General features: G+C 42.0%; 1 protein-coding gene across 3 annotated transcripts in view; it reads left to right on the forward strand.

The window, feature by feature from the left end:
- The first annotated feature begins 1,462 nt into the window (after positions 1-1,462).
- Positions 1,463-23,631, forward strand: part of dapk2b (death-associated protein kinase 2b) — a 155,036-nt gene continuing 132,867 nt past the window's right edge. For 2 of the 3 annotated variants that reach the window (XM_072553305.1, XM_072553302.1), the window contains exons 1-2: positions 1,463-1,518; positions 20,608-20,749. In XM_072553305.1, coding sequence (XP_072409406.1) covers positions 20,673-20,749 — 77 coding nt within the window. In that variant the 5' untranslated portion in view covers positions 1,463-1,518; positions 20,608-20,672. Of the gene's footprint in view, positions 1,519-2,833; positions 2,942-20,607; positions 20,750-23,631 lie in introns of those variants that run through there. The other variant, XM_072553303.1, reaches the window with a different exon arrangement.

A 23,631-nucleotide genomic window follows, 5' to 3' on the forward strand; every position in this document is an offset into this window, starting at 1 on the left:
AAATATCTCAATCATCTTTTACATTCACTAACTGTAGGCATTACAAAGATGAACATATATATTTATCGCCCATCCCACTAAGAGATGTTTTAAGGTTTTGTGACGTAATATGTGGTTCATTTGTGACAAATTGATGTAACAAGATATGATATAGTTAGGAAAATACCCACGCCCTATTACCTTCTACCGCCCTATAGTCTGTTAAAAACCACCAATTCGACTGGGACAAGCTAAGCAAAGATATGCCAGAGAATTCCTAGAGGCCTGGCACTCCAACCACAATGACACAAACAAACACATAGATCTAATTACCGTCTATCAACCCCTCAGAAAACGAACAGGAGATGACATCACCACACACCCCAGGTACCCCATCCAGGACAAACCTATAAATAGAAAGCAGGTAAGACAGCAGCTTCCCTTCGCTTCACTTGGAGGTCGCCACTGATGATGTTACCTAGCCAGGTAATGAAACGTCTGGATATCAAACCTACAGCTCAGCGAGCAAACCTACAACCTAAACCTCAACCTGAGCTACAAACCTTCATAAACTTTGCAGTCTGTAAAATGTAATTTAACTATCAATATATTCAACAGCCTCTGCAGTCAAGAATTACAACACTAACAACCCTTTTAAAGAAGATGTTTCTTCTCATCTCCATCTTAAATGCTTCCTTTTCTCAAGTGGGTGTCCCCTTGTCCTAATGGAAAGTCTCTTGACATCACCCAGTCAGTCTCCCCCCGGATCTGATTAGATTATGGCCATCTGTGTGTGTGTATATCTCTCTCTCTCTCTGGATTTGTTGTATGTGGTGATGGAAGGGGTGAGGTTCCCAGCAGTAGATTGGCCCTCCTGTTATTGGTGTGTACACAGTCACAGTGGGGCATGTTGCACGTGCCAAATGTACGGTATTTGGCCACGCTCCTGGAGGATTCACCCGCCTGATCCGACCCAACCATCTGCCATTGGCTGATTGAGATGTCCGTCTCACTATGTCCAATCGCAAAGCAGGCATTCTTCCGATTGGCTGGCATCCAGCTACCAATTGGGTTTTCACTTTCATTCCCGCCCCAACACACCGGAAGTTCACAAAAACATCGCACCGTCTTTCCCCGGTTTCTGATTGGCTGCGGAAACTCTCCAATCCGAGGAGGGTTGTGAATGGGGCTCCCTCCCACTCTCAGCACAATACTTTCTGATAATGTGTTCGAGTGTGTTACAGTTTATTGCAGGTGGTTACAATGTATTTGGTTGCAGTTTGTTACAGTTTCCATTCTTCTGGCTACATTGTAACAATGCACTTTTCCGGGGACGATCGGGTAGACAGGCGCGTCCCCGGGATGTTTGCCAGCTCCTGGGGGGGCTATGCGCGCTCATGTTGCCGCAAAGGTGGTTCGATGCGTGCCCACGGTAGCGCGTTCACGTCCCCTGCCTATATGCGCGCTCCCGGCTGCGTTATAAACTCCCCCTGTCAGGGAAGCTCCTGCTAGTGGCAAGCGGAGAGTCGCGGGGAGCGGGTAAGTGAAGGCTCCAACTCAGTAACTGCTCCTTTTCCCTCCTTCCTCCAGCCCCGGCTCAGCATTTTGGGGCAGCCTCCCCCTCACTGTAGTCCCCTGTCCCTTACCCCACACTGTCAGCTCCCTGTCCCTTACCCTACACTGTCATCCCCCTGTACCTCCACCCGCACTGACTCCCTCTCACTGATAGTCCCAGCACTAATTAACCAACACAACTACAGTGACAACAAAAGCTATTCCGACTCTCAAAAATTCTGTAATCATCCCACTAACTGCTGTCTGACTGAAACCAGTCCTGTTCAATTTAAAGTAGACTTTTGAAGTCTATTCTCTCCTACCGATGTGAATATAACATTGCCTCAACCCTACCTTTTTATTTTTAATTATTTAGACTCGTGGATAAAATTTAAAAAGTCAGGCTTTTTATTTCAAATGTTATTCTTTTATTTTTGAACAGAAAGCTTGCAGATCTTTTGAGATAAAAAAAATCTCCCTTGTTTTGATAGTCTTAGAATATTCTCTATCGAGCTCAGTATAAAACAAACCTTTCACTGTGAAAGATTTTAAGGTGAACCCAGGGAGCTCTGAGTAGTGGATTGCTGGACACTCTATGTAATGACTTAGTGCCGTGTTATCTGATGCGGTGCACTCATAAAATTCTGCACAGTTTGCAGCGTTTCTCTGATGAGCCTGTCAAAAGCTAGGATAAAGATCGAGAATCTGCGTTGTCTTAAATATTGGAATCTGATTTATATAGCCTTTGCGAGGATGAGAGGTTTGACTCAGAAATGATCGATTCCTCGAAGTTGGCTTTCAACAGGTCGCTGCGAAGAGTTTGAATGATCTCCCCGCGAAGTGTTCATACCGGGAACAACGCATGGTCACACTTGGGTCTTCATGTTATTGGGATCATGAAATTATGTGCGGATAATGATTTTAAAAGACTAAAAACAATGCGTGATGAATGATTCGTTTATGCTCTCTCTGATCGGCCTGGAAGTGATCTTTTGGGGGGGAGGAAAGGGGGTTGAGTGGCCCTCGAGGGAGGGAGTCCCTCTCAGAAAGGGAGGTGATTATTTTGGGAGGCGGGGCAATGGTGAAAGAAGGTTTGGTGAAGGTATACCTCATTCTATTTAGTTGACATGTTGGGAATACATGCGAGTTGCTAATTCTCTCCCTCGAGCATGGGCTGCATCCATCAGTGTAGTTTACATGGTAAATCTGAATATTTCCAGAAAGAGTAATGGGCCAGAAACAGTAGAGAGAGGGGAATCTGGGACTATTGAGAATAAGGAAACTTGACTGTTTTTTTTTACTACAGTCCAGACACTGAACAGAAAATGCACAAAGGTTCCCATTTCCAAGTGACTCCGATAATCTGGTTCTGAATTCCTCTCGGGGAAAATCAACTGCATAAACTACAGTGAGTTCTGTAAATATTAGCCGGTTACAGCTACAACTAGCAATGCTGATGACAAAACACACTCTTCCACTGATCCAAATTCACCTGTCTGGTATATCCCAGATGTGATCACTTGGTTCAGGTCCATCCTTCTCATTACTGAACATTTAGATAGAGCATTATTACAATGAAGGAAGAAACCATTTCAAAATAAAAACAAAGTGCCGAAGAAACTCATCAGATTAGGGAGCATCCGTGGAGAAAGCAAGAGTTAATGTTTAGAGTCCGGTTATAACTTCTTCAAAACTGAAAGAGGCTTGAATGGTGGTTTTTATGCTGTTGACAGAGGAGATAGGAGGAGAGTGTGGAACAGATGGTGAGAGTGCCCAGACCAAAGAGAGTGCTAATGAAACAGATGGTGAGAGTGCCCAGACCACAAAGGGAGTGCCAATGGAATAGATAATGAAAGTGCCCAGACCAAAGCGAGTGCTAATGGTGGTAAGGGGGAGGGGGAATGGCAATGCTGCTCACTTAATGACAATGATGACATCTTTGTTTTTTTTTTCAGAGCAGTCACAAAGATGCAGGTTCGGGGGTGTCTACTTTTGATGGGTTTTTAGGGCCAATTTGATTATAACTAGCAGATATTGCCTCAGTCAAATGGCTTTCAAGTTTTTAAAAAAACACATATAAAATGAAAGGGGAGTGGCCAGTTCTCCAGCTCAGCTTTTCTCTGGTTTGGTTTTAGCAGTCTGACTGTTCACTGAAAGCAGCCAGTCTGTTTGAGGCAGCTGATTAAAGAAACAGCTACATGAAAGAAGGTGTTTCATGTTGAGTCTCTCTCTCTCTCTCTCTCGGGGTGTTTATGGGGATTGTTGCAGTATTTGGAACAGCATCATTAAGATGGGATTGTCTTCGCTTTCAGATAGGTTAGGTTATTCTATATTCTGTTCTCTTTTGTTTGTGTTTAATTTGGTAATCTTACAAATAAATTCTGTTTTGTTTAAAACTAAGTAGTTTGACCAGCTACAATATTCCTGGAATATCCACTTCACATATACTCAAAACATCGAGCAAAGTTAGGGTCTGGGCTACTTTCTTGAAATGTTCTGAGGGGATCTGGCCTGGTCCATAAAAATAGTAGTAAGTTAGGTAAAGGGAAAAATGGATTCACTGTGCTGAGTATGAAGTCGACAATGTATGTGGTGGGGTTTGTAATTAAAATAAAGCAGAGTGTTCATGTTCTGAAGTTGTTGGATTCAGTGTTATGTCCTGAAGGCTGTCAAGTACCTAAACAGAAAGTGAGGTATTCCTCCACTTTGAATTGATCTCCAGTGGATCATTGCTGTTAGCCTAGGATGGAAATGTTAGCATGGGAACAAATGGTCAAGCGTCTGGGAAGATTGTAGTCATTCTAACAGACACTGCAGAGGTGGTCTACAATGTGGATACCTGGTCTATATTCAATTGCTCCCAAGTAAAGCAGATTGTATTCACTGCTCACAATGCAAAGCAGCATTTTATTTATCCTTTCAGTCTAGTCTACGGTATTTGCTGCTTTTGCTATCTTCCAGGTTTTCAGCATCTGCAATATTTTACTTTTACTAAAATATTTCAAGATGTTTGTTTCTGTCTTAAAAAGTGAAGTAGAAACATGTTCAACTGTCTTCCACTTGTGTGTTCTCTGGTTCCTCAGGCTAATTGTTTTTGTTCATGCTGTCATTTGCAGAAGCTTGCGTCTCATATACTCAACTATGCTTTTAGAAACATACCCGTGGAAACTGTATAGCTGTGTTTAAATAGAGACATTTCCACTTTTGAGTCAGCTTTCAGTTGACCACACTCCATAGAACTCATATCCTACTGATTACTAGCTTCCAATATTTATACAACAAAAAACAAACCCAATTAACTCTCAATAAATATATCCCATCACCTGTCCCTTCATTCCATTAGGTACTCTCATGCTCATTGATGGTCCTTTGCAGGTGAGGATGACTCTCTCCCACTTTCAAGATGAGTCTGTAGGTGGTTGTATGGTCTGATATGGCTTCCATAGACTCTGCTACAAGGTGGTCATGGGAAGGGGGGAATGGGGCAGCGCATTGTTTTCGCCTGGCTTCCACTTGGGCTCGACACCTTCCTGCTATGGACCGTCTTTGGCCGGTAATTCCCAGGTGTCAGTGGGAATGCTGCGCTTCACCAGTAAGGCCTTGAGGGTATCCCTGAAGCACTTCCTCTGTCCACCTATGCAATCCTTCAGACCATATTGGATGACAGCATTACCATTAAAGAAAATGTGTACATTGCTGAATAAATGGTTCTGTAACCCAGCAGCAGTTTTGAAGAGCAATGGAAGCTTCAATTTACTATATTAACTGGGTTATTGTCTTCTGAAAAAGTTTAGGGAAAATGTTAGTTGTTTTTTCTAAGCACATGAGTTGCCATTTCTTTACCTTTATATCACTGTCAAAGAATTGACTATTCTGGCTACACTGCTACCCTCTCAAATCCATTCAGCTGTTTCCCAAATCTCAATGCCCCACAAATTCCACTTATCAACGCTCTTTTGATGTACTCTGACTGTCAGCCCCTGGGTATTTCAAACTTACTTTATTGTGTCTTGCTTTTCATTCACTCCCTAACTTGAAGATGTTCTCCGAATCTACAATTCCAATAAACTACCTGTTCCTCTGATTATGACTCCCATCACTTGTTTAATTCTCATGTTGTGGGATTCCCTCCTACCCACCGTCTCCCTCCCCTGCTGTCAATCTCTTTAAAATCTACCTCTTCTGCCAAACTTTTGATCATCTCTCCTGATAATTGTTTTTCTTAATTTGGATATTTTAAGTAGATCCTTTCACCTCTGAGCTGAAAATGTGTTGCTGGAAAAGCGCAGCAGGTCAGAAAGCATCCAAGGAACAGGAGAATTGACATTTCTGACATAAGCCCTTCCTCAGGAATGATTCCTGAAGAAGGGCATATGCCCGAAACGTCGATTCTCCTGTTCCTTGGATGCAGCCTGACCTGCTGCGCTTTTCCAGCAACACATTTTCAGCTCTGATCTCCAGCATCTGCAGTTCTCATCTGTACACCTCTGAGGCAATATAGAATGTGGTTTATCGTTTACAGTTGCTATGAAAATGCAAGCTGCAGTTGTTGAATGTTATCACTATGCAATAATAACATGACTACAGTGATGACATGAAATGATGTGTGTAGATTAGAGGAAAGGCTGGACAAGTGAGAGTGTAGGGAATAAGAAGTTTGTGAGGTTGAGTTAGGAGCAGGAATAGAAACAGTGTTTCCTGTTGAAGAGCTTTTGCCCAAAACATCGATTTTCCTGCTCCTCGGATGCTGCCTGACCTGTTGTGCTTTTCCAACACCACACTAATCTAGACTCTGATCTCCAGCATCTGCAGTCCCCACTTTTGCCTTAGGAGCAGGAATAGGACATTCAACTCATCTCACTTACTCCACCGTTCATATTATCATCCACTTCAATGCTTTCTTCCACACTATCTTCATATTGCTTCTGGATCATTGATATTCGGAAACCTATTTACTTGAAACAACGGAGCTTTCCACAGCCGCATGGGAGGAGGAGCTAAAACACCAGTTTAGACTGGTGGGGCTGACTGCTCTGACTCTGTGCTGTTACATATCTGAGAATGTGTCCCTGCTACACCACTACACCCAGAGGAGCCAGAAACATTTCCCACACCAGACATGGACCACATACCACACTGTGATCGTATTCAAATTGGCTGATTTACCTATGATCCTGGTACATCCCACCTTCTCAGTCTGCCTGCAGCATCTGCTCATTCCTGTGGTGCTGTCAGTTTTTACTCAGTGTGGTGGCAATCACCGTCTCCAGTGTGTTTGGTTAAGTTAAGCCCAATGAACCAGAATTGAGAAGCTTCTTTCAGCCAGGATCTTTGATCATTCCTAATACATTCTGGAAAACAATGGCCTTTATTTCTTATTGATAATAATCTTAAAGCTATGCTCTTTAGTTACAGACTCACTGACCATGATAATTATCTAATTCTCAACAGCTGGCCACCAGCTTTGACCTTGGCTGTCAGTTCCTCTGAACCCAAATTCAGGAAATGTTCATCACTCAGGACTGACGCTGCAAAGGTTGAAGTTAACTTTGCCCACTCCTCCACCCAAACATTCAATATTTGCCTATTATAACTGTGTCCATCCTGCTAGAGCCAACATCCAATAGAAGCTAAGATCAGGACTTGGTGGCAGGGCAGTGTAGTCAGTATGGTAAGGGATGGGTTTAAATCATCACCAGTGGCCCAGTCATGATATTAACACACAGCACCCTATCAATCCCCTTTACAAGGTGGTCATTAAGATCATACAGCTCCAAACTTGCTGTCCAGTGAGCCTTACTGCTGTTTCTATTGTCACAGAGTCATCATCTCACACAAGGTGCAGCAGAATGTTTAAAAGGATTTAAATGTTGACCTTCAGAACAATAATTGAATAATCAATGCACCTTTCCTGTAAACTCTCAGACTCCCATTGCCAGCTCTCCTAGTGCACACACTGCTTGACCTCGGGGTTAATTTCTTGCTACATTCTAAAGCTCAATCACACCTGATCAAGATGCTCAGGGCATGTCAGAGCAGATATCTGCATTCCAACTTGCAATGAATTTGCTGCAAATGATCTGTGTTTTCTGTTGTAAATTATCCAGAAATAACAATCACTACTGCTATATAGCAAACGGGTACCATAGTTGCAATATATTTTAAGCTGCTTATTTCTTTTGCTGGACACAACATGAAACAAACTCTTCTGATTAGAAAAATCAGTTGGGTGTTGTAAGCTCATTGCTGGAAGGCTATGTTTCCAATTACCTAACATCAAAGGTTCTTAGATATTGCTCTTTCTGCTTTTATTCATTCATGGGATGAGGAATTTGTTAGTGTGGCCAGTGTTTATTGTACATCACTAATTGTCCTGCACCGTGAGTCACAATGTGCTAGGGAGGAAGTTTCAGGATTTTGACCCAGCCACACTGCAGGAGCCATGACATTATTTCCAGGTCAAAATGATGAGTGACTTGCAGGGGAACTTGTAAGTGGTTGTATTTCCATGTATCTTCAGCCCTTGACTTGTGAATGGCAATGGTTGTAGATTTGGAAGGTGCCATTGACAGTGGATTTCTGTACTGCATCTTGTAAACAATATACTCTGGTGTTATTGAGTGTCAGTGGTGAAGAGAGTAAATATTGAAGATGGTGCCAATCAAGTGTGATTTGCCCTTGATGGTGTCAAGCTTCTTGTGTTGTTTGGAATTGCATCTGTCCATCACACTCCTGACTTGTGCATTGTAGCTTGTGGACAGGTTTTGAGCTGCTCATTACAGAATTCCTACCTTCTCACCTACCCACTCATGTAGCCAACTGTGTTTATGTGGCTAATCCATTTCAGTTTATAATCAATAGTAACCCCCAGAATGTTGATGATGAGAGATGGTAATTTTTTGAATCCTGTGGGAGAAGACCCTGCCAACCCAGAATAGGCCCACAAAAGCAAACTTGGCCAAACTGTACCAAAAAACACCCAGCATGCCTCAGCAGGGGCCAAGCAGGCTGACCAGCGAAACTAGACAGCATTCACAGACAAGGGAATACACTTCAAGCACCCACTAGCAATGACAGAGCACCACAGTTATCCCAAAGCTCCGAGGGCAGTTTCACAACCCAGCAATACCAAAGCCCCACAAACAGCAGGTCAGACAGAGAGGCACCAACAAGAGCATTGACCTCCAGACAGGACAATGAAAGCACCTCACCACTTTAGAGGAGACATAAGCACCTACCTGCGAAGAGGAATGGAAGCTCCGAACCCTTGGATACTGTCAGGATGTTGCTTTGTGTAGAGAATTAGGACATTCCTCTGATAACAGTTTTCTGATTAGCTTTATGGTAACTAGATTACTCCATTTCCAGATACATTGTATTTTCCCCATTTCTAATTAGCCTCATTGTACAGGATTATTACAAAAACTGGCTGCTTCTTCAGCTCGAGGAAGAGAAATTCTGATCTACCTGCACAGACTGTCAGCCTAGTCAATTTCTCTTCCAGCAATATGGATTGTAATAAACAGCATGTCAATTTCACCTGATCTGGTTTGTGTGGTCTCTAATTTATTGGGCAAATTTCTCCAACAAGTTCATTCATGGAATGTGTGTGTTGCTGGGCAATAAATACTGGCCTCGCCAATCTTAATTTCTAGAGCACAGTTAAGAGTCAACCACATTGCTGTGGGTGTAGAGTCACATATAGGCCAGATCAGGAAAAGATGGCAGTTTCCTACCTGAAAGAAAATTATTGAACCAAATGTCAATTTTCAGAAAAAGCCAATGGATTCATGGTCATCATTAGGCTCTGAATTCCAGATTTTGTTTTTTTTTCCTTTTGTGCCAGATATGTTTCAGTGGAGAGTTTCCCTCTGATTACCATTGACATTGAGTTACAAAGGCCCAACCACATCTATTCTTCCTCAGGCAGCTGAGAAAATTTGGCCTGATGGTGAATACCCTTGCCAAATTTTATAGGTGCGCCATCGAATAGCATTCTGTCTGGATGTATCACTACCTGGTATGACAACTGTACCATTCAAGATTGGAGACGGTTACAGAGAATGGTGAACTCAGCCCGGATAATCTCAAAGGCCAATCTCCCGTCCATACTATCCATCTACCAGGCCCGCTGTTGAGGAAAGGCCACCAGCACACTCAAAGATCCATCCCACCCTGGCAATGCTTTTCTATAACCTCTACCTTCTGGTAGATGTACAGAAGCCTGAACACACGCACCAGCAGTTTCAAAACAGTTTCTATCCAACTGTTGTTAAATACTGGATGGACTCACGACTCTTAGCATTCGCCTGTACCTGTGTTTTTCTTTTTGCCGCTGTTCACCTATTATTTACTTATCTATGCTATTTAACTCTGTGATCTGCCTGTATTGCTTGCAAAGAAAAGCTTTTCACTGTGCCTCGGTACACGTGACAATAAATTAAATTCAATTCAATTAGTTCACATTATATTTGTGAATGCTCTTTGATATATTTGATAAAATGCCAACTTGATGACCAAACACTGTCATTTCCACCTGCCATCTTAGGATCAGCTCCTTTTTCTGTGTCTAGATTGAATTTATAATGAACCCATACAAAGTGTTGATGAAAGGCTTATTATTGCGGAGTTGCTATTTGATAGCACCGACAATAACTCCTTCCATTATTTCAGGCCTGTGAACTGATTGGATAGTAATTGGCTGGATTAGATTTGTTCATTTTGTGTACAGGACCTAATGACTTTTCTTATATTTGGGAAGATGCCAGTGTTGTAGCTATACTTGAATAGCTTGGCCAGGGATGCGATTAGTTCTGGCAAATAAGTCCTCAATTTTATTCCCGAGTATTGTCAGTGCTATCAGCTTTGCATCATCCAGTGTTTTCAGTTGTTTCTTCAATTTGCCTGCTCTCAAAATAAGCCACTGTTCCTATTAGGGCACATTGGATTGGTGATCTGCACCGCACCGCAGTGGCCTGTTATGATATACTGTCCCCTGGCTGCCCTTTCCCTAAGGTACTCTTCACCCGCTCCACCTGAAACCCTATCAAAGTTTGAAAGTGAAAACCCAAAAGTCTGAAATAACTAATCCTTGAGTGGTGAGATTGAAACATTTAACGTTGTTGTATCAAATACATTTGTTTCTGGAGTGGAGTGTCTGTTGAGCAAGAACAATCCAATGATCAATTCCAAATGCATACGCTCACCTCCTCCATATTTTTATAGTCAGTTTGTAAATTGCAACGGTGGGAAGAAATGGAAACAGCTTTCCTATGTTTGACACCCCAAATATTTAAAGCACAAAGAACAAACTGAATAATTCCCGATAGATATTGACTATAAAAATAAGCCAGAACGTTTTTGAAAACTCTGCCATATTAATGCACATATTGGCCAACAACTAAAGGCAAGAATGAAATAATTACAAACTGGGGCATTTCACTCTTAAACTGTCATGATTAACAAATTACTGATTGGTTATCCATTTAAAGCTGTCACAGAAATCAAGGCAATTAAGTGTCAATTTTCTTTTTAAATGAGGAAAGATTGTTAATGACTGCCAGTCAAACACCCTGTACCAGAAGGTTAAGCACCTTAAGTGAGTCTCAATCAGCAGGTTGTGAATTGTTGTGGTGATTTAAAAATATCAAATTTTAACTTATTTTCTTTTAATTTCCTTTGTCCCCTTCCTCTTCCCTTAATCTAAAATTTGACTTAATTTGTACTTTAATTTGACTCTGGTTCATCTTTTCAGTCTCTTCCTGCTTACTTCTCAATCAAATGAATCTCGTTGATTAAGATTCAATTTTTTTGCATTGCTGCTTCAGTATCAGCTGATAATAACATAGTGAGCAGCACACACTGGAGCTGAAGGCTGAATGAGCTAGTTTAACAATCTATGCTGTGCACTGCTCCTCTGCAGAAATCCTGGACCAATATAACTTGATTGGCTGAAGTTAGGTTTTATTGTTCCTAGTATTTAATATTCTGCTTAAGGCCATAGAATAGGAAATAATTTTAAGGATGCTGATGCAGTCTGTACCTATTGATGGTCTCATCCCATCTAAATGTCATTACTTCAATCAACAGCTTGTGATGGAGCCTCCAGGGGAGCAGGCTATTTGGGACTTAGTGCTCTGTAATGAGCCAGACTTTATAAAAGATCTTAAAGTAAGGGAACACTTAGGAGGCAGTGATCATAATATGGTAGAATTCAGTCTGCAGTTTGAAAGAGAGAAGGCAAAATTGGATGTAATGGTGTTACAATTAAATAAAGGTAACTACAGGGACATGAGAGAGGAACTGACAAATCAACTGGAAGCAGAGCCTGACTGGGAAGACAGTAGAGCTACAATGGCAGGAGTTTCTGGTTGTATTTGAGAACACTGTACAGCAGTTCATCCCAAAGAAAAAGATTATCTGGAGGGGGATTAGACAGCCATGGCTGACAAAGGAAGTCAGGAAATCTATCAAAGAAAAAGAGAGCCTATAAAGTAGCCAGAAATACTGGGAAATCAGAAGATTGGGAAGACTACAAAAGCAAACAGAGGGTAACAAAGAGAGAAATAAGGAAGGAGAGGATCAAATATGAAGTTAGGCTAGCCAGTAATATTAGAACTGATAGTAAAAGTTTCTTTCAATACATAAAAAAGAGAGCCAAGAATAGACAGTGGGTCACTCCAAATTGATGCAGGAAGGCTAGTGCTGGGAGATAAGGAAATAGCTGAAGAACTTAATGAGTACTTTGCATAAGTCTTCACAGTGGAAGATGTGAGTAATATCCCAACAATTAAGGAGAGTCAGGGGGCAGAGTTGAGTACGGTAGCCATTACAAAAGGCAAAGTGCTAGAAAAGGTCTAAAACATAATAAATCTCCTGGCCTGGTTGGGCTGCATCCTAGAGTTCTGAGGGAAGTGGCTGAAGAAATAGTGGAGGCGTTGGTTATAATCTTTCAAAAATCACTGGAGTCAGGGAAAGTCCCAGATGATTGGAAAGTTGTTGTAACCCCCTTGTTCAAGAAAGGATCAAGATAAAAGATGGAAAATTATAGGCCGATTTAGGCTAACGTCAGTTGGAGGTAAAATTCTAGAATCCATTGTTAAGGATGAGATTTCTAAATTCTTGAAAATGCGGGGTCGGATTAGAACCAGTCAGCATGGATTTAGTAAGGGGAGGTTGTGCCTGACAAAGCTGTTAAAATTGTTTTGAAGAGGTAACAACTAGGTTAGACCAGGCAAACCCAGTGGATGTTATCTACGTAGACTTCCAAAAGGCTTTTGATAAGGTGCCTCAAGGGAGGCTGCTGAGCAAGGTGAGGGCCCATAATGTTTGAGGTGAGCTACTGGCAGGGATTGGCTGTCTGACAGAAGGCAGAGAGTTGGGATAAAAGGTTCTTTATCAGAATGGCAGCCGGTGACAAGGGGGTGACAAGTGGTGTCCCGCAGGGTTCAGTGTTAGGGTACAGCTTTCACTTTATATATTTAATGATCTGGATGAAGGTCGAGGGGAATTCTGCTGAAGTTTGCTGATGATATGAAGTTAGTTGGACAGGCAGGTAATACTGAGGAGGTGGGAAGGCTGTAGAAAGATTTAGATAGTTTAGGAGAGTCGTCCAGGAAATGGCTGATGAAATTCATCATGAGCAAATGCGAGGTTTTGCACTTTGGAAAAAAGGAATACAGGGATGGATTTCTTTCTGAATGGTGAGAACATTCATAAAGCCAAAGTACACAGAGATCTGGGAGTGCTAGTGCAGGATTCTCTGAAGGTTAACTTGCAGATTGAGTCCGTGATTAAGAAAGCAAATGTAATGTTGTCATTTATCTCGTGGGTTAGATTATAAAAGCAACGATGTGCTTCTAAGACTTTATAAAGCTCTGGTTAGGCCCCATTTAGAATACTGTGTCCAATTTTGGACCCCACACCTCAGGAAGGACATACTGGCACTGGAGCATGTCCAGTGGAGATTCACACGGATGATCCCTGGAATGGTAGGTCTAACATATGATGAATGGCTGAGGATCCTGGGATTGTATTCGTTAGAACTTAGATGGTTGAGGGGAGATTTAATAGAAACTTAATGCACGGCTTAGAAAAGTTGAATGCTGGGAAATTGTTTCCATCAGGTGGGGATACTAGGACCCGTGGGCACAGCCTTAGAATTAAAGGGGGTCAATTTAGAAGGGAAATGAGGAGGTGTTTCTCACTGAGAGTGGTGAGCCTGTGGAATTCATTGCCGTGGAGCGTAGTGGAGGCCGGGACATTAAATATCTTCAAGGCAGAGATTGATAAATTCTTGCTTTTGCAAGAAATTAAGGGCTACTGGGAGAGTACGGTAAGTAGAGTTGAAATGCCCATCAGCCATGATTAAATGGTGGAGAGGCCTCGATGGGCTGAATGACCTTACTTCTACTCCTACGTCTTATGGTCGAATATGTACTTTAATAAACAACTATAAAAAAAACTGCCATATTTACAAAGCATAACTTCATAGGATTTTATATCCAGCACATATTTAAGGTTTTCCCTGAGTATGTTCGCTAATTATTTCCATCACTATTTGCAAACATTATTGGTGAATGGGTGGACTAATCTGAATCATAATGATTGTTGTTTAAAAATTAATTCCCAGTCTGGGTATTTGTTGCTTATCATCAGACACCCATGGGGCAAAGATGGCACTGAACCATCTTCCTGAGCCACTGCAATCTTTAACGTGAAGGGGAATGTGCAGGTTGCTGTGTTCTGCTGCCTGAGTTCTTTCAGTTGGGAGAGGTTGATTTTGGTAGATGTCATCAAAGGAATCCTGATGAGTTGCTGCAGTGCATCACTGTGCATCAGTGGTGAAAGCAGCAAATATTCAAGGTGATAGATGTGGTGCCAATCAAGTTGACAACTTTGTCCTGGATGGTGAGATCCCTTTTGAGTGCTGAAGTTTATCATCCAGACAAGGTGCGAGTATTCCAACACACTCCTGACTTGTCAGTGGGGGAGAGATTAAAGCAGTCAGGAGATCAGCTGTTTTCTGCAGAATGAAAACCTTTGATATGTTCTGATAACTATGACATTAATGGTCTGGTTGAGTTTCTGGGCAATGTTAAGATTCCAGGATTTCTCTGGTGTTTCCGTGATGATGGAACTATTGAATGTTAGGAGGAAGCAGTTACGCTGTTACTACTGATAGTTGTTATCGCCTGACACTTGTGTGCTGCACATGTTATTTACCACTTATTAGCTCAGGTCTGGATGTAGTCAAAGTCTTGTTAAGGCAGGTATGAATTCTTTCCTTATCTGAAGAATAGAAAATAGTGCTGAACATCACACACTTCCTTCTGACTTTATGGTGGAGGGAAAGTCATTGATGAAGCAGCTAAAGATGGTCAGGCCCAGGACACCATCCTGAAGAAGGGGCTCTTGTGGCTTAGTGGTAATGTCTGCACCTCTCAAAAGGAGGGTCAGGTTTAAGTCCGACCTGCTGCACAGGTGTGTGATGACATCTCTGAACAGGTCTGCGAGCTGTGATGATTGACTTTCAGTTTTCAGGACTAACAGCCCTGTGACCCAATCATTGGAGAGTTTCCATACCATCTATTCAGACTTGTTCTCCTAGATTTATTTTTGCCAAATCCAATACTGCCTTAACATTGAGGGCTTTCACTTTCTCCTGATCCCCTGGGATTCTGGTCTTGTCGGCATATGGTGCTGTAGTTCTGGTCAAACCCAAACTGCGTATCAGTGAGCAGGTTACTGCTGAGTGAAAGTATGTTGAAGGAAAAATATTCAGAGATCTTACAAAGTGCTTTCCATACCCAGCAAGCTTTTTTAAAGACAAAAACAACACCAAATAGTGGGGTTGAATTTCCACTGTCCTGCACTCACAGTGGAGAATGATGGGTGTGACTTCCTCCTGGGAGGAGTGAGAAGATCTCTGGCCATTCTCTGCAAAGGTGTCCACTATGGCCATGGCTCTGCTGCAATGTGGGCCTGAAATTCCTAGTTAGAGCACAAAGGCATGACCTTTCCCTGGATACTGGAGGAATTCTCTGCTCTTTTTCCAGTTTTCAAAATAACACAACACCAGGTTATCATCCAATAGGTTTATCTGGAAGTACAAGCTTTTGGAGCACTGCTCCTTCGTCTGAAAGCTAGTGCTTCCAAATAAACCTGTTGGACTATAACCTAGTGTTGAGAGATTTTTAACCTTGCCCACCCCGGTCGAAAACCGGCACCTCCACGTCATGACTTTTTTTTTCACAGTGGGTGACCTATTCCAGTCCTGCACTGGGACCTGGACTGACTCTGACAGGAGATCACTCTCAAGGCAGGAGAAAATGGTATGTTCAGCTTTTGGTGGACATTCACCACCATGGAGGTGCTCCATTGCTACTCAACACAATTGGAAGAATGAGACGGGAGCATCGCTGAAAATCTGAACCGGGAATCTTGGACACAGCTTTTCCACACAATGTGGTGAACAATTGTGTAAATGCAAGGGGATGAGTAAAACCATCAGGATTGAGTTTGATGGGTATTTGTTCAGTAGAGTCACTGGAGGTAAGACCAGGCAAATGGGAATTGATAGGGAGAACAGGCATGAGGGACTGAATATCCTCCTGCTCCTGTCTAAGACCAAATGTATCATTGGTTCAGAGGTGCATTCAACATTCAGACGATGTATAATTTAAATATATTTTTATTGATTTAAATATATTTTACCACATTAAGCTCTTACAATGTATGAAGAATATGTCCCTTCACTTGGCCGGTTTCTGTTTTATTAACTGGCACAGGTTCTTGCTGATTAATGCACAAATAATTTCTCGCAGCATTCTGGTTAGAAAGCATTTTCTTTCACAGAAATTGATTCACAATAGAACAAGACTTGACAAGGCTCATTCACTTTATATTCCATAGTAATGACATCTTGGATGAATCATTCTGTCAATAATTCAAAGCTATTTTTAAAAAAAAATTTGAAAGTGCTTAAGATCTTTGAATTATCCATGCCTCTACTCATACAAAATACATCAAAGTCTGAGTTCAGTGCTAGTGTCATCCCTATACTTAAAAATGGAGGTTAAACAAGTTGAGAAAACTAGGCTAATTAATTTGACATCTGTGGTGGGAAAAAGAATGCAGTTATAACTAAAAGATGGACCTGGGCTCAATTCCACCCTCAGGCGACTGTTTGTGTGGACACTGTTTGTGTCGACTTTGCACATTCTCCCCCGGTCTCCGATGGTCATCAAAGGCAGGTTTCGTATGGGTGCTCCAGTTTCCTCCAACAATCCAAAAGATGTGCAGGCCAGATGAATTGGTCATGCTCAAATGCACCTATGGGCAATAGTCAGGGATAGGTAGAGGCTAGGGAAATAGGTCTGGATGAGTTACTCTTCGAAGGGTTGGTGCAGAATTGTTGGGCCGAATGGCCTGTTTCCACTCTGTAGGGAATCTAATCTTAAAAGAAAAAGCTAGCCATTTGGATACAGAACTGGCTCGAATGTAGAAGACCGAGGGTAATGATGAGGGTTGTGGTGTGCTCCAAGGATCGGTACTGGGTCCACTACATTTTGTCATTTATATAAATGATTTGGATGTGAACATAGCAGTATAGTTAGTAAGTTTGCAAATGACACCAAAATTGGAGGTGTAGTGGACAGTGAAGTAGATTACTTCAGAGAACAGTGGGGATGTTGATCGGATGGGCAATGGGCTGAGGAGTGGCAGATGGAGTTTAGATAAATGTGAGGTGCTGCATTTTGGAAAGACAAATCAGGGCAGGACTTATACACTTAATGGTAAGGTCCTAGGGAGTGTTGCTGAACAAAGAGCCCTTGGAGTGCAGGTTCATAATTCCTTGAAAATGGAGTTGCAGGTAGGCAGGGTAGTGAAGAAGGTGTTTGATATGCTTTCCTTTTTTGGTCAGAGTATTGAGTACAGGAGTTGGGAGTTCGTGTTGTGGCTGTACAGGATATTGGTTAGGCCACTGTTGGAATATTGTGTGTAATTCTCATCTCCTTCCTATCGGAAAGATGTTGTGAAACTTGAAAGGGTTTAGAAAAGATTTACAAGGATGTTGCCAGGGTTGGAGGATTTGAGCTACAGGGAGAGGCTGAATAGGCTGGGGCTGTTTTCCCTGGAGTGTCGGACGGGGGGTGGGGTGGGGTAACCTTATAGAGGTTTATAGAATCATGAGGGGCATGGATAGGGTAAATAGACAAAGTCTTTACCCTGGGGTGGGGGAGTCCAGAACTAGAGGGCATAGGTTTAGGGTGAGACAGGAAAGATATAAAAGAGACCTAAGGGGCAACGTTTCCACGCAGAGGGTGGTACATGTATGAGCTGCCAGAGGAAGTGGTTGAGGCTGGGACAATTACAACATTTAGAACATAGAACAATACAGCGCAGAACAGGCCCTTTGCCCCTCGATGTTGCGCCGACCTGTGAACTAGTCTCAGCTCGTACCCCTACACTATCCCATCATCATCATCCATGTGCTTATCTAAGGATTGTTTAAATCTCCCTAATGTGGCTGAGTTGACTATATTGGCAGGTAGAGCATTCCACGCCCTTACCACTCTCTGCGTAAAGAACCTGCCTCTGACATCTGTCTTAAATCTATCACCCCTCAATTTGTAGTTGTGCCCTCTCGTACAAGCTGATGTCAACATCCTAGGCAAAAGTCTTTCACTGTCTACCTTATCTAATCCTCTGATCATCTTGTATGTCTGCATCAAATTCCCCCTTAGCCTCCTTCCTTCCAATGAGAAAAGACCCAAGTCTCTCAGCCCTTCCTCATAAGACCTTCCCTCCAGACCAGGCAACATCCTGGTAAATCTTCTCTGCACCTTTTCCAATGCTTCCACATCCTTCCTGTAATGGGTCGACCAGAACTGTACACAATATTCCAAGTGTGGTCGCACCAGCGTTTTGTATAGTTGCAGCATGATATTGCGATTCCAGAACTCAGTCCCTCTACCAATGAAACCTAACACACTGTATGCCTTCTTAACAGCAGTATCCACCTGGGTGGCAACTTTCAGGGATCTATGCACATGGATTCCAAGATCCCTCTGCACATCCACACTACCAAGAATCTTTCCCTTGACCAAGTACTCTGCCATCCTGTTATTCTTCCCAAAGTGCATCACCTCATATTTAGCTGCATTGAACTCCATTTGCCCAATTCTGCAGTTTATCCAAATCCCCCTGCAACCTGTAACATTCTTCCACACTGTCCACTACTCCACCGACTTTAGTGTCGTCGGCAAATTTACTAATCCATCCACCTATGCCTGTGTCTAAGTCATTTATAAAAATGACAAACAGCAGTGGTCCCAAAACAGATCCTTGTGGAACACCACTAGTAACTGGACTCCAGGCTGAATATTTTCCATCAACCACCACTCGCTGCCTTCTTCCAGAAAGCCAGTTTCTAATCCAAACTGCTGAATCACCCTCGATTCCATGTCTCTGCATTTTCTCCATCAACCTACCATGTGGAACCTTATCAAAGGATTTACTGAAGTCCATGTACACCATGTAAACTGCCCTACCTCATCTACATGCTTGGTCACCTTCTCAAAAAAGGCATTTGGATGGGTATATGAATAGGAAGGGTTTGGAGGGATATGGGCCGGGTACTGGCAAACTGGACGAGATTAGGTTAAGGTATCTGGCCAGCACGGACACTTTGGACTGAAGGGTCTGTTTCATCTCTGACTCCAATTGGAAATACAGTTTCAATGTTTGTGTCTCCCTGGGTTGTGAAGGTGCGGTTTAATGTAGAGGATGCCTCTGATAAAACACAAGCAAGACATTAATAAACTTGCGGAGTGAGTGCACAATCATTGTGTGGTTATATATTGTAATGTGTGCTGTTGCATCCTGATAGGAAGAATTAAGGAGGCCACATACACATTGGAAAATCAGTGTGTGTGGGGCAAATGAAGGAGAGAAATCTGAAGGTACAAATTCACAGATTGTTAATTGTATTGGGTTAGTAAGTCCATTTGGAAGCAAACTAAGCACCGGGATACACCAAAGAACTGTGGATGTTGGAAACCTGAAACAAAAACAGGAATTACTGTTTAAAAACTCAGCTGCTCTGGCAGCATCCGTGGAGAGAAAACCGAGTGAAAGTTTTTTGATTCAGTGGCCCTCCTTCAGTTCTGAGACAGAAACCCTCAACATTTAAGACGTATTTCGATCACCTGTCGCATTGTATGCCTTGGTGTACAAGTGCTAGAAAAAGATTGCTTTTGACCAGGTATGGACTTGCTGGGTTGAAGGGCCTTTTTTCTGTGCTGTTAAATCTCTATTACTGAGTCAGGTGTAGAATTGGAAAAACACAGGCAGGCACCGGAGAATGTATGGAAAAGTTTACTAAACTGAGACCAGAGCTGCGCAATTATAATCAGGTTAAACAAGTTGGAGCTTTACGCTTCAGAGAAGAACCTGCTCAAAATTGAAGATTACAAAGGAGGTTGTTCAGGTTTTCTTAGAGAAGGTGATACCACTTGTAGAGCAGACCTGAACTGGGGATCATACAGATAGGAAACGACTAATCCAATAGAAATTCAAAGCAAACTATTTACCAGAGTGCTAAAATGGGAAACCTGTTACTGTAGGAATAATTGAAGCATCAAATGGATTTAAGGGAAAGACAGATAAACACGTGAGCAAAAGGAATAAGATATGTTGATGGTGCTGGATGAAGAAAGATGTGAGGGCAGCATAAATGCTGGCTTGAACCAATTGGACTGAATGTCCAGTTTTGTTTCGCTGGAATTACTCCCTGTAAATTCATAGAATCTGAATTACAAATAGACTGTGGTAGAGTTTGATGTTGCACAAGTTGATGAAATGTCACTTATAAGTGAAAGGTCTAATGGACTTTTTGTCCAGTTCATCCATTTGCTGCTGAACCGAACTTGCTGTGTTTCTCTAAGTTTTTCTTTAATTTAAGTGATACTTGCGAAGTTAAATCGCAATACTTATTGTAAAGAATGTTGAATATTTTGTGCCCCTCTGTAACTTCAGCATTTTCTAAGAATGTTTGTTTTTGTCACATAGGAGCCTGATGCTGACAGATTGTGGTCGTCCTTCCTGAATTATATGGTCCTCTGAACCACCTATCAATGAAGACATCTGGAATGGCTTCCTTTAAGCAGCAGAGAGTGGAAGACTTTTATGAAGTTGGAGAAGAACTGGGAAGGTTAGGAATGTTATAATTTGACATTGCAGACTTTGTTCAATGGAGCTACATGTTGAAGCATGAAATATGGAATGTGCTTCTGAAGTTGAATCAGTGTTGATCTTCACTCTGTGCCACCTCCAGTGCATAAACTAGAGTGAAGGCTTTGAATACTGAACTAGTCAAAACCTTTACTGTAGTTTATGCACTGGAGGTCACACGGAATGAAGGTCAACACCAATTCAACTTCAAAAACAAATTTTCATCCTTTTCCCATTTTTAACTATTTTTTTATTTTGAGTCTGTCTCTCTCTGTTGAGTTCACAGACCTCCCACCTTGTTGTTCCTGAGAGCCTGCCAGCTCTGCTCTGCAGCCAGTCATTACAAAGTAATGTGTGCAACTGGTATCCTGTCTCATGTTGTATCTAGCTAGTGTTTGCATTAAATTTCATTGTTGAATTTCTATTTCAGTATACAGCTAAATTACATTTTGTAGTATCTTCAATTCAAAAGCACTTTTTGGAAAAAAACCTTTTGCTCAAAATTTTTTTTTGTTTAAATGTTAGAAATTATAGCTAATTTCTAATAACCCTTGAGAAGCTAATAGTCCCTCAGATGAGTCTGTGGAACTACTCCCGTCTGAAGCATGCTGCCTCTTGATTAAAGAGCTCATTTTGTAATGTCAGGGATGAGTGGTTGATATAAATTGTGAGTGCCCCCATAGTGATGAAGCCAGGATTCTGGTAAGTTTGGCACATCTCTTGTCACCTTCAACACTCACTAACCATTCCTTTAGCGCTTATCTACTTTCCTGTCATGTGTGATTTCACGTCATTGTGTGTCCATGATATTTCTCTGTTGTCTACTCCATTCTCTCTTGCATTTCTGTCGAGTCTGTAGCGTGTTCCAATCAAATTGTATTGATTGAAGTCTGATATGTAGATTTTTTTGTACTCTTTCCCCCCCCCCCCCCCCACCACTACCACCACCACCACTACCACCATCACTGTCTCATTCCTCTGGCATGTTTCATAACATTAAGCATAAACTTAACAGACTTGTAAGGGAGAGATGATTATTCTCCAATCTATCGCTAACAGAACATCGTATCAGCCGATAGTATAATTGGTGACCTGGTATGGGAGTCACTTGCAAATGAAGAAGGCCACTTGGACCAGTTTTTATTTTGTCCATTTGGAAGCACTAGCTAATACCTCCTATGCACTATTCATCTGTCTGCAATTATTTTGCCTCAATTACAACCTTCTGGACTGCATTAAGTGTAAGACCTAACACCCAGGGGCTCTTTCACTGACCCACTTTTCACAGCATTCATTGAGTTATAAATGCCTCCTGTTGGTTTTCCATTTAATGTTCAACATCTTGTTTTGATCCACATTGAATTTCATCTGACATTTGTTTACCGTGTTAGCTCCATTTGTAAACTCTTGGCTTTTCATCAGAATCATTGGGCTGCTCCCAAATTCCAATTCGTATCAAGTGTGAGCCAGACAATTTGTAAATGAACTGCTGAATCCAAACCATGTGCGGCTTTCAGCAGTTCTGCATTGAATGGAATCTTCCATTCCTGTTCTACCTCCCAAAATCTAGCATTTTGAGTATAAGAATAAATGATGACAGCAATACCCAGTGAGGTTTGGACTTCCCATAAAAGAAAGTGCATGAAAAATACAGAGACCATACAGTGTAAATTACTGAGCTGATTAATGGGCTTTCAACCTTACTGATGTACAATGGTGTTTGCACTCATTTCCTGTACCCACTCTGCATTATGCCTCACCCCTCACCCCCCTATTACATTCTCAGAAATATGTTAAGCTTCCCTTGCAATGTGTCAATCTTTGCCTCCTTTGACCACACTATACAGAGGAACCAGAACGGTGTCAGAGAGTGAATATGTTAAATTTCAAGTCAATCATTTTACTGTGAGATAGTGGTGTATTTGGTGGGTTTTCTTTCACCGGGAATAGTGGAGCTTTTTGAATCTTAGATCAGGGCAGGGAGAGGAAGCAGGGCAGTGAGATTAGTTTTGGATTCTTTGTTGAGGCAGGAGAGCAGACACAGGCAGCTACTAGGCCTCGTTTGGTTCTGTTACCTTGATCGATGTGTTCTTTTTGGGCTCTCGTAATGATTAGTTCAAGTATAATATATGTAAAATAACATCATAATCAGTGAGAGAGGTTATTCAACATTATTCTCGACTCCTTAGAGATCGAAGCAGTCCATGTCTAAATGCAGCAATATCTGGACAAAATCTAGGCTTGGGCTGGTAAGACACAATTAACATTCATGCCACACAAGTGCCAGCTAATGACCATCTCTGACAAGAGACAAGTTATCCATCACATTCAAAATCAACTACCAACATCATGGGTTATTGCAATTGACCAGAAAATGAACTGGAGCTACTATGACTATAAAAGCAGGTCAGAGTCTGAGAATTCTGGAGTGAATCTTGACCCCTCTCTCAAAGTTTGGCTACCATCGAGAAGGCACAAGTCAGGAGTGTGATGAACACACTCAATTTACCTGGATGAACACTTAAGATGCTTCACACTGTCCAAGAAAAAGCACTGCATCCATAAATGTTCTCTCCCTCCATCACCAATGCTCAGTATCTGCAGTGTGTAAAATCTGCAGTTGCACTGCAGAAATTTGCCAAAGCTCCTTAGAAAACTCCTTCCAAATCCATGACCACTACCAACTTGAAGGACAAGGGCAGCAGATACATGGCACCTGCAAGACCTGCTCTAATCTACTCACCATCCCAACTTGGAAATATGTCATTGTTTCTTCACAGTTGCTGAGTCAAAATTCTGGAACTCCTTCCCTCAGGGCACTATAGGTCAACCCACAGCATGTGGACTGCAGTAGTTCAAGAA

This window comes from Chiloscyllium punctatum, chromosome 33 (assembly GCF_047496795.1).
Source record: "Chiloscyllium punctatum isolate Juve2018m chromosome 33, sChiPun1.3, whole genome shotgun sequence".
NCBI lineage: Eukaryota > Metazoa > Chordata > Chondrichthyes > Orectolobiformes > Hemiscylliidae > Chiloscyllium > Chiloscyllium punctatum.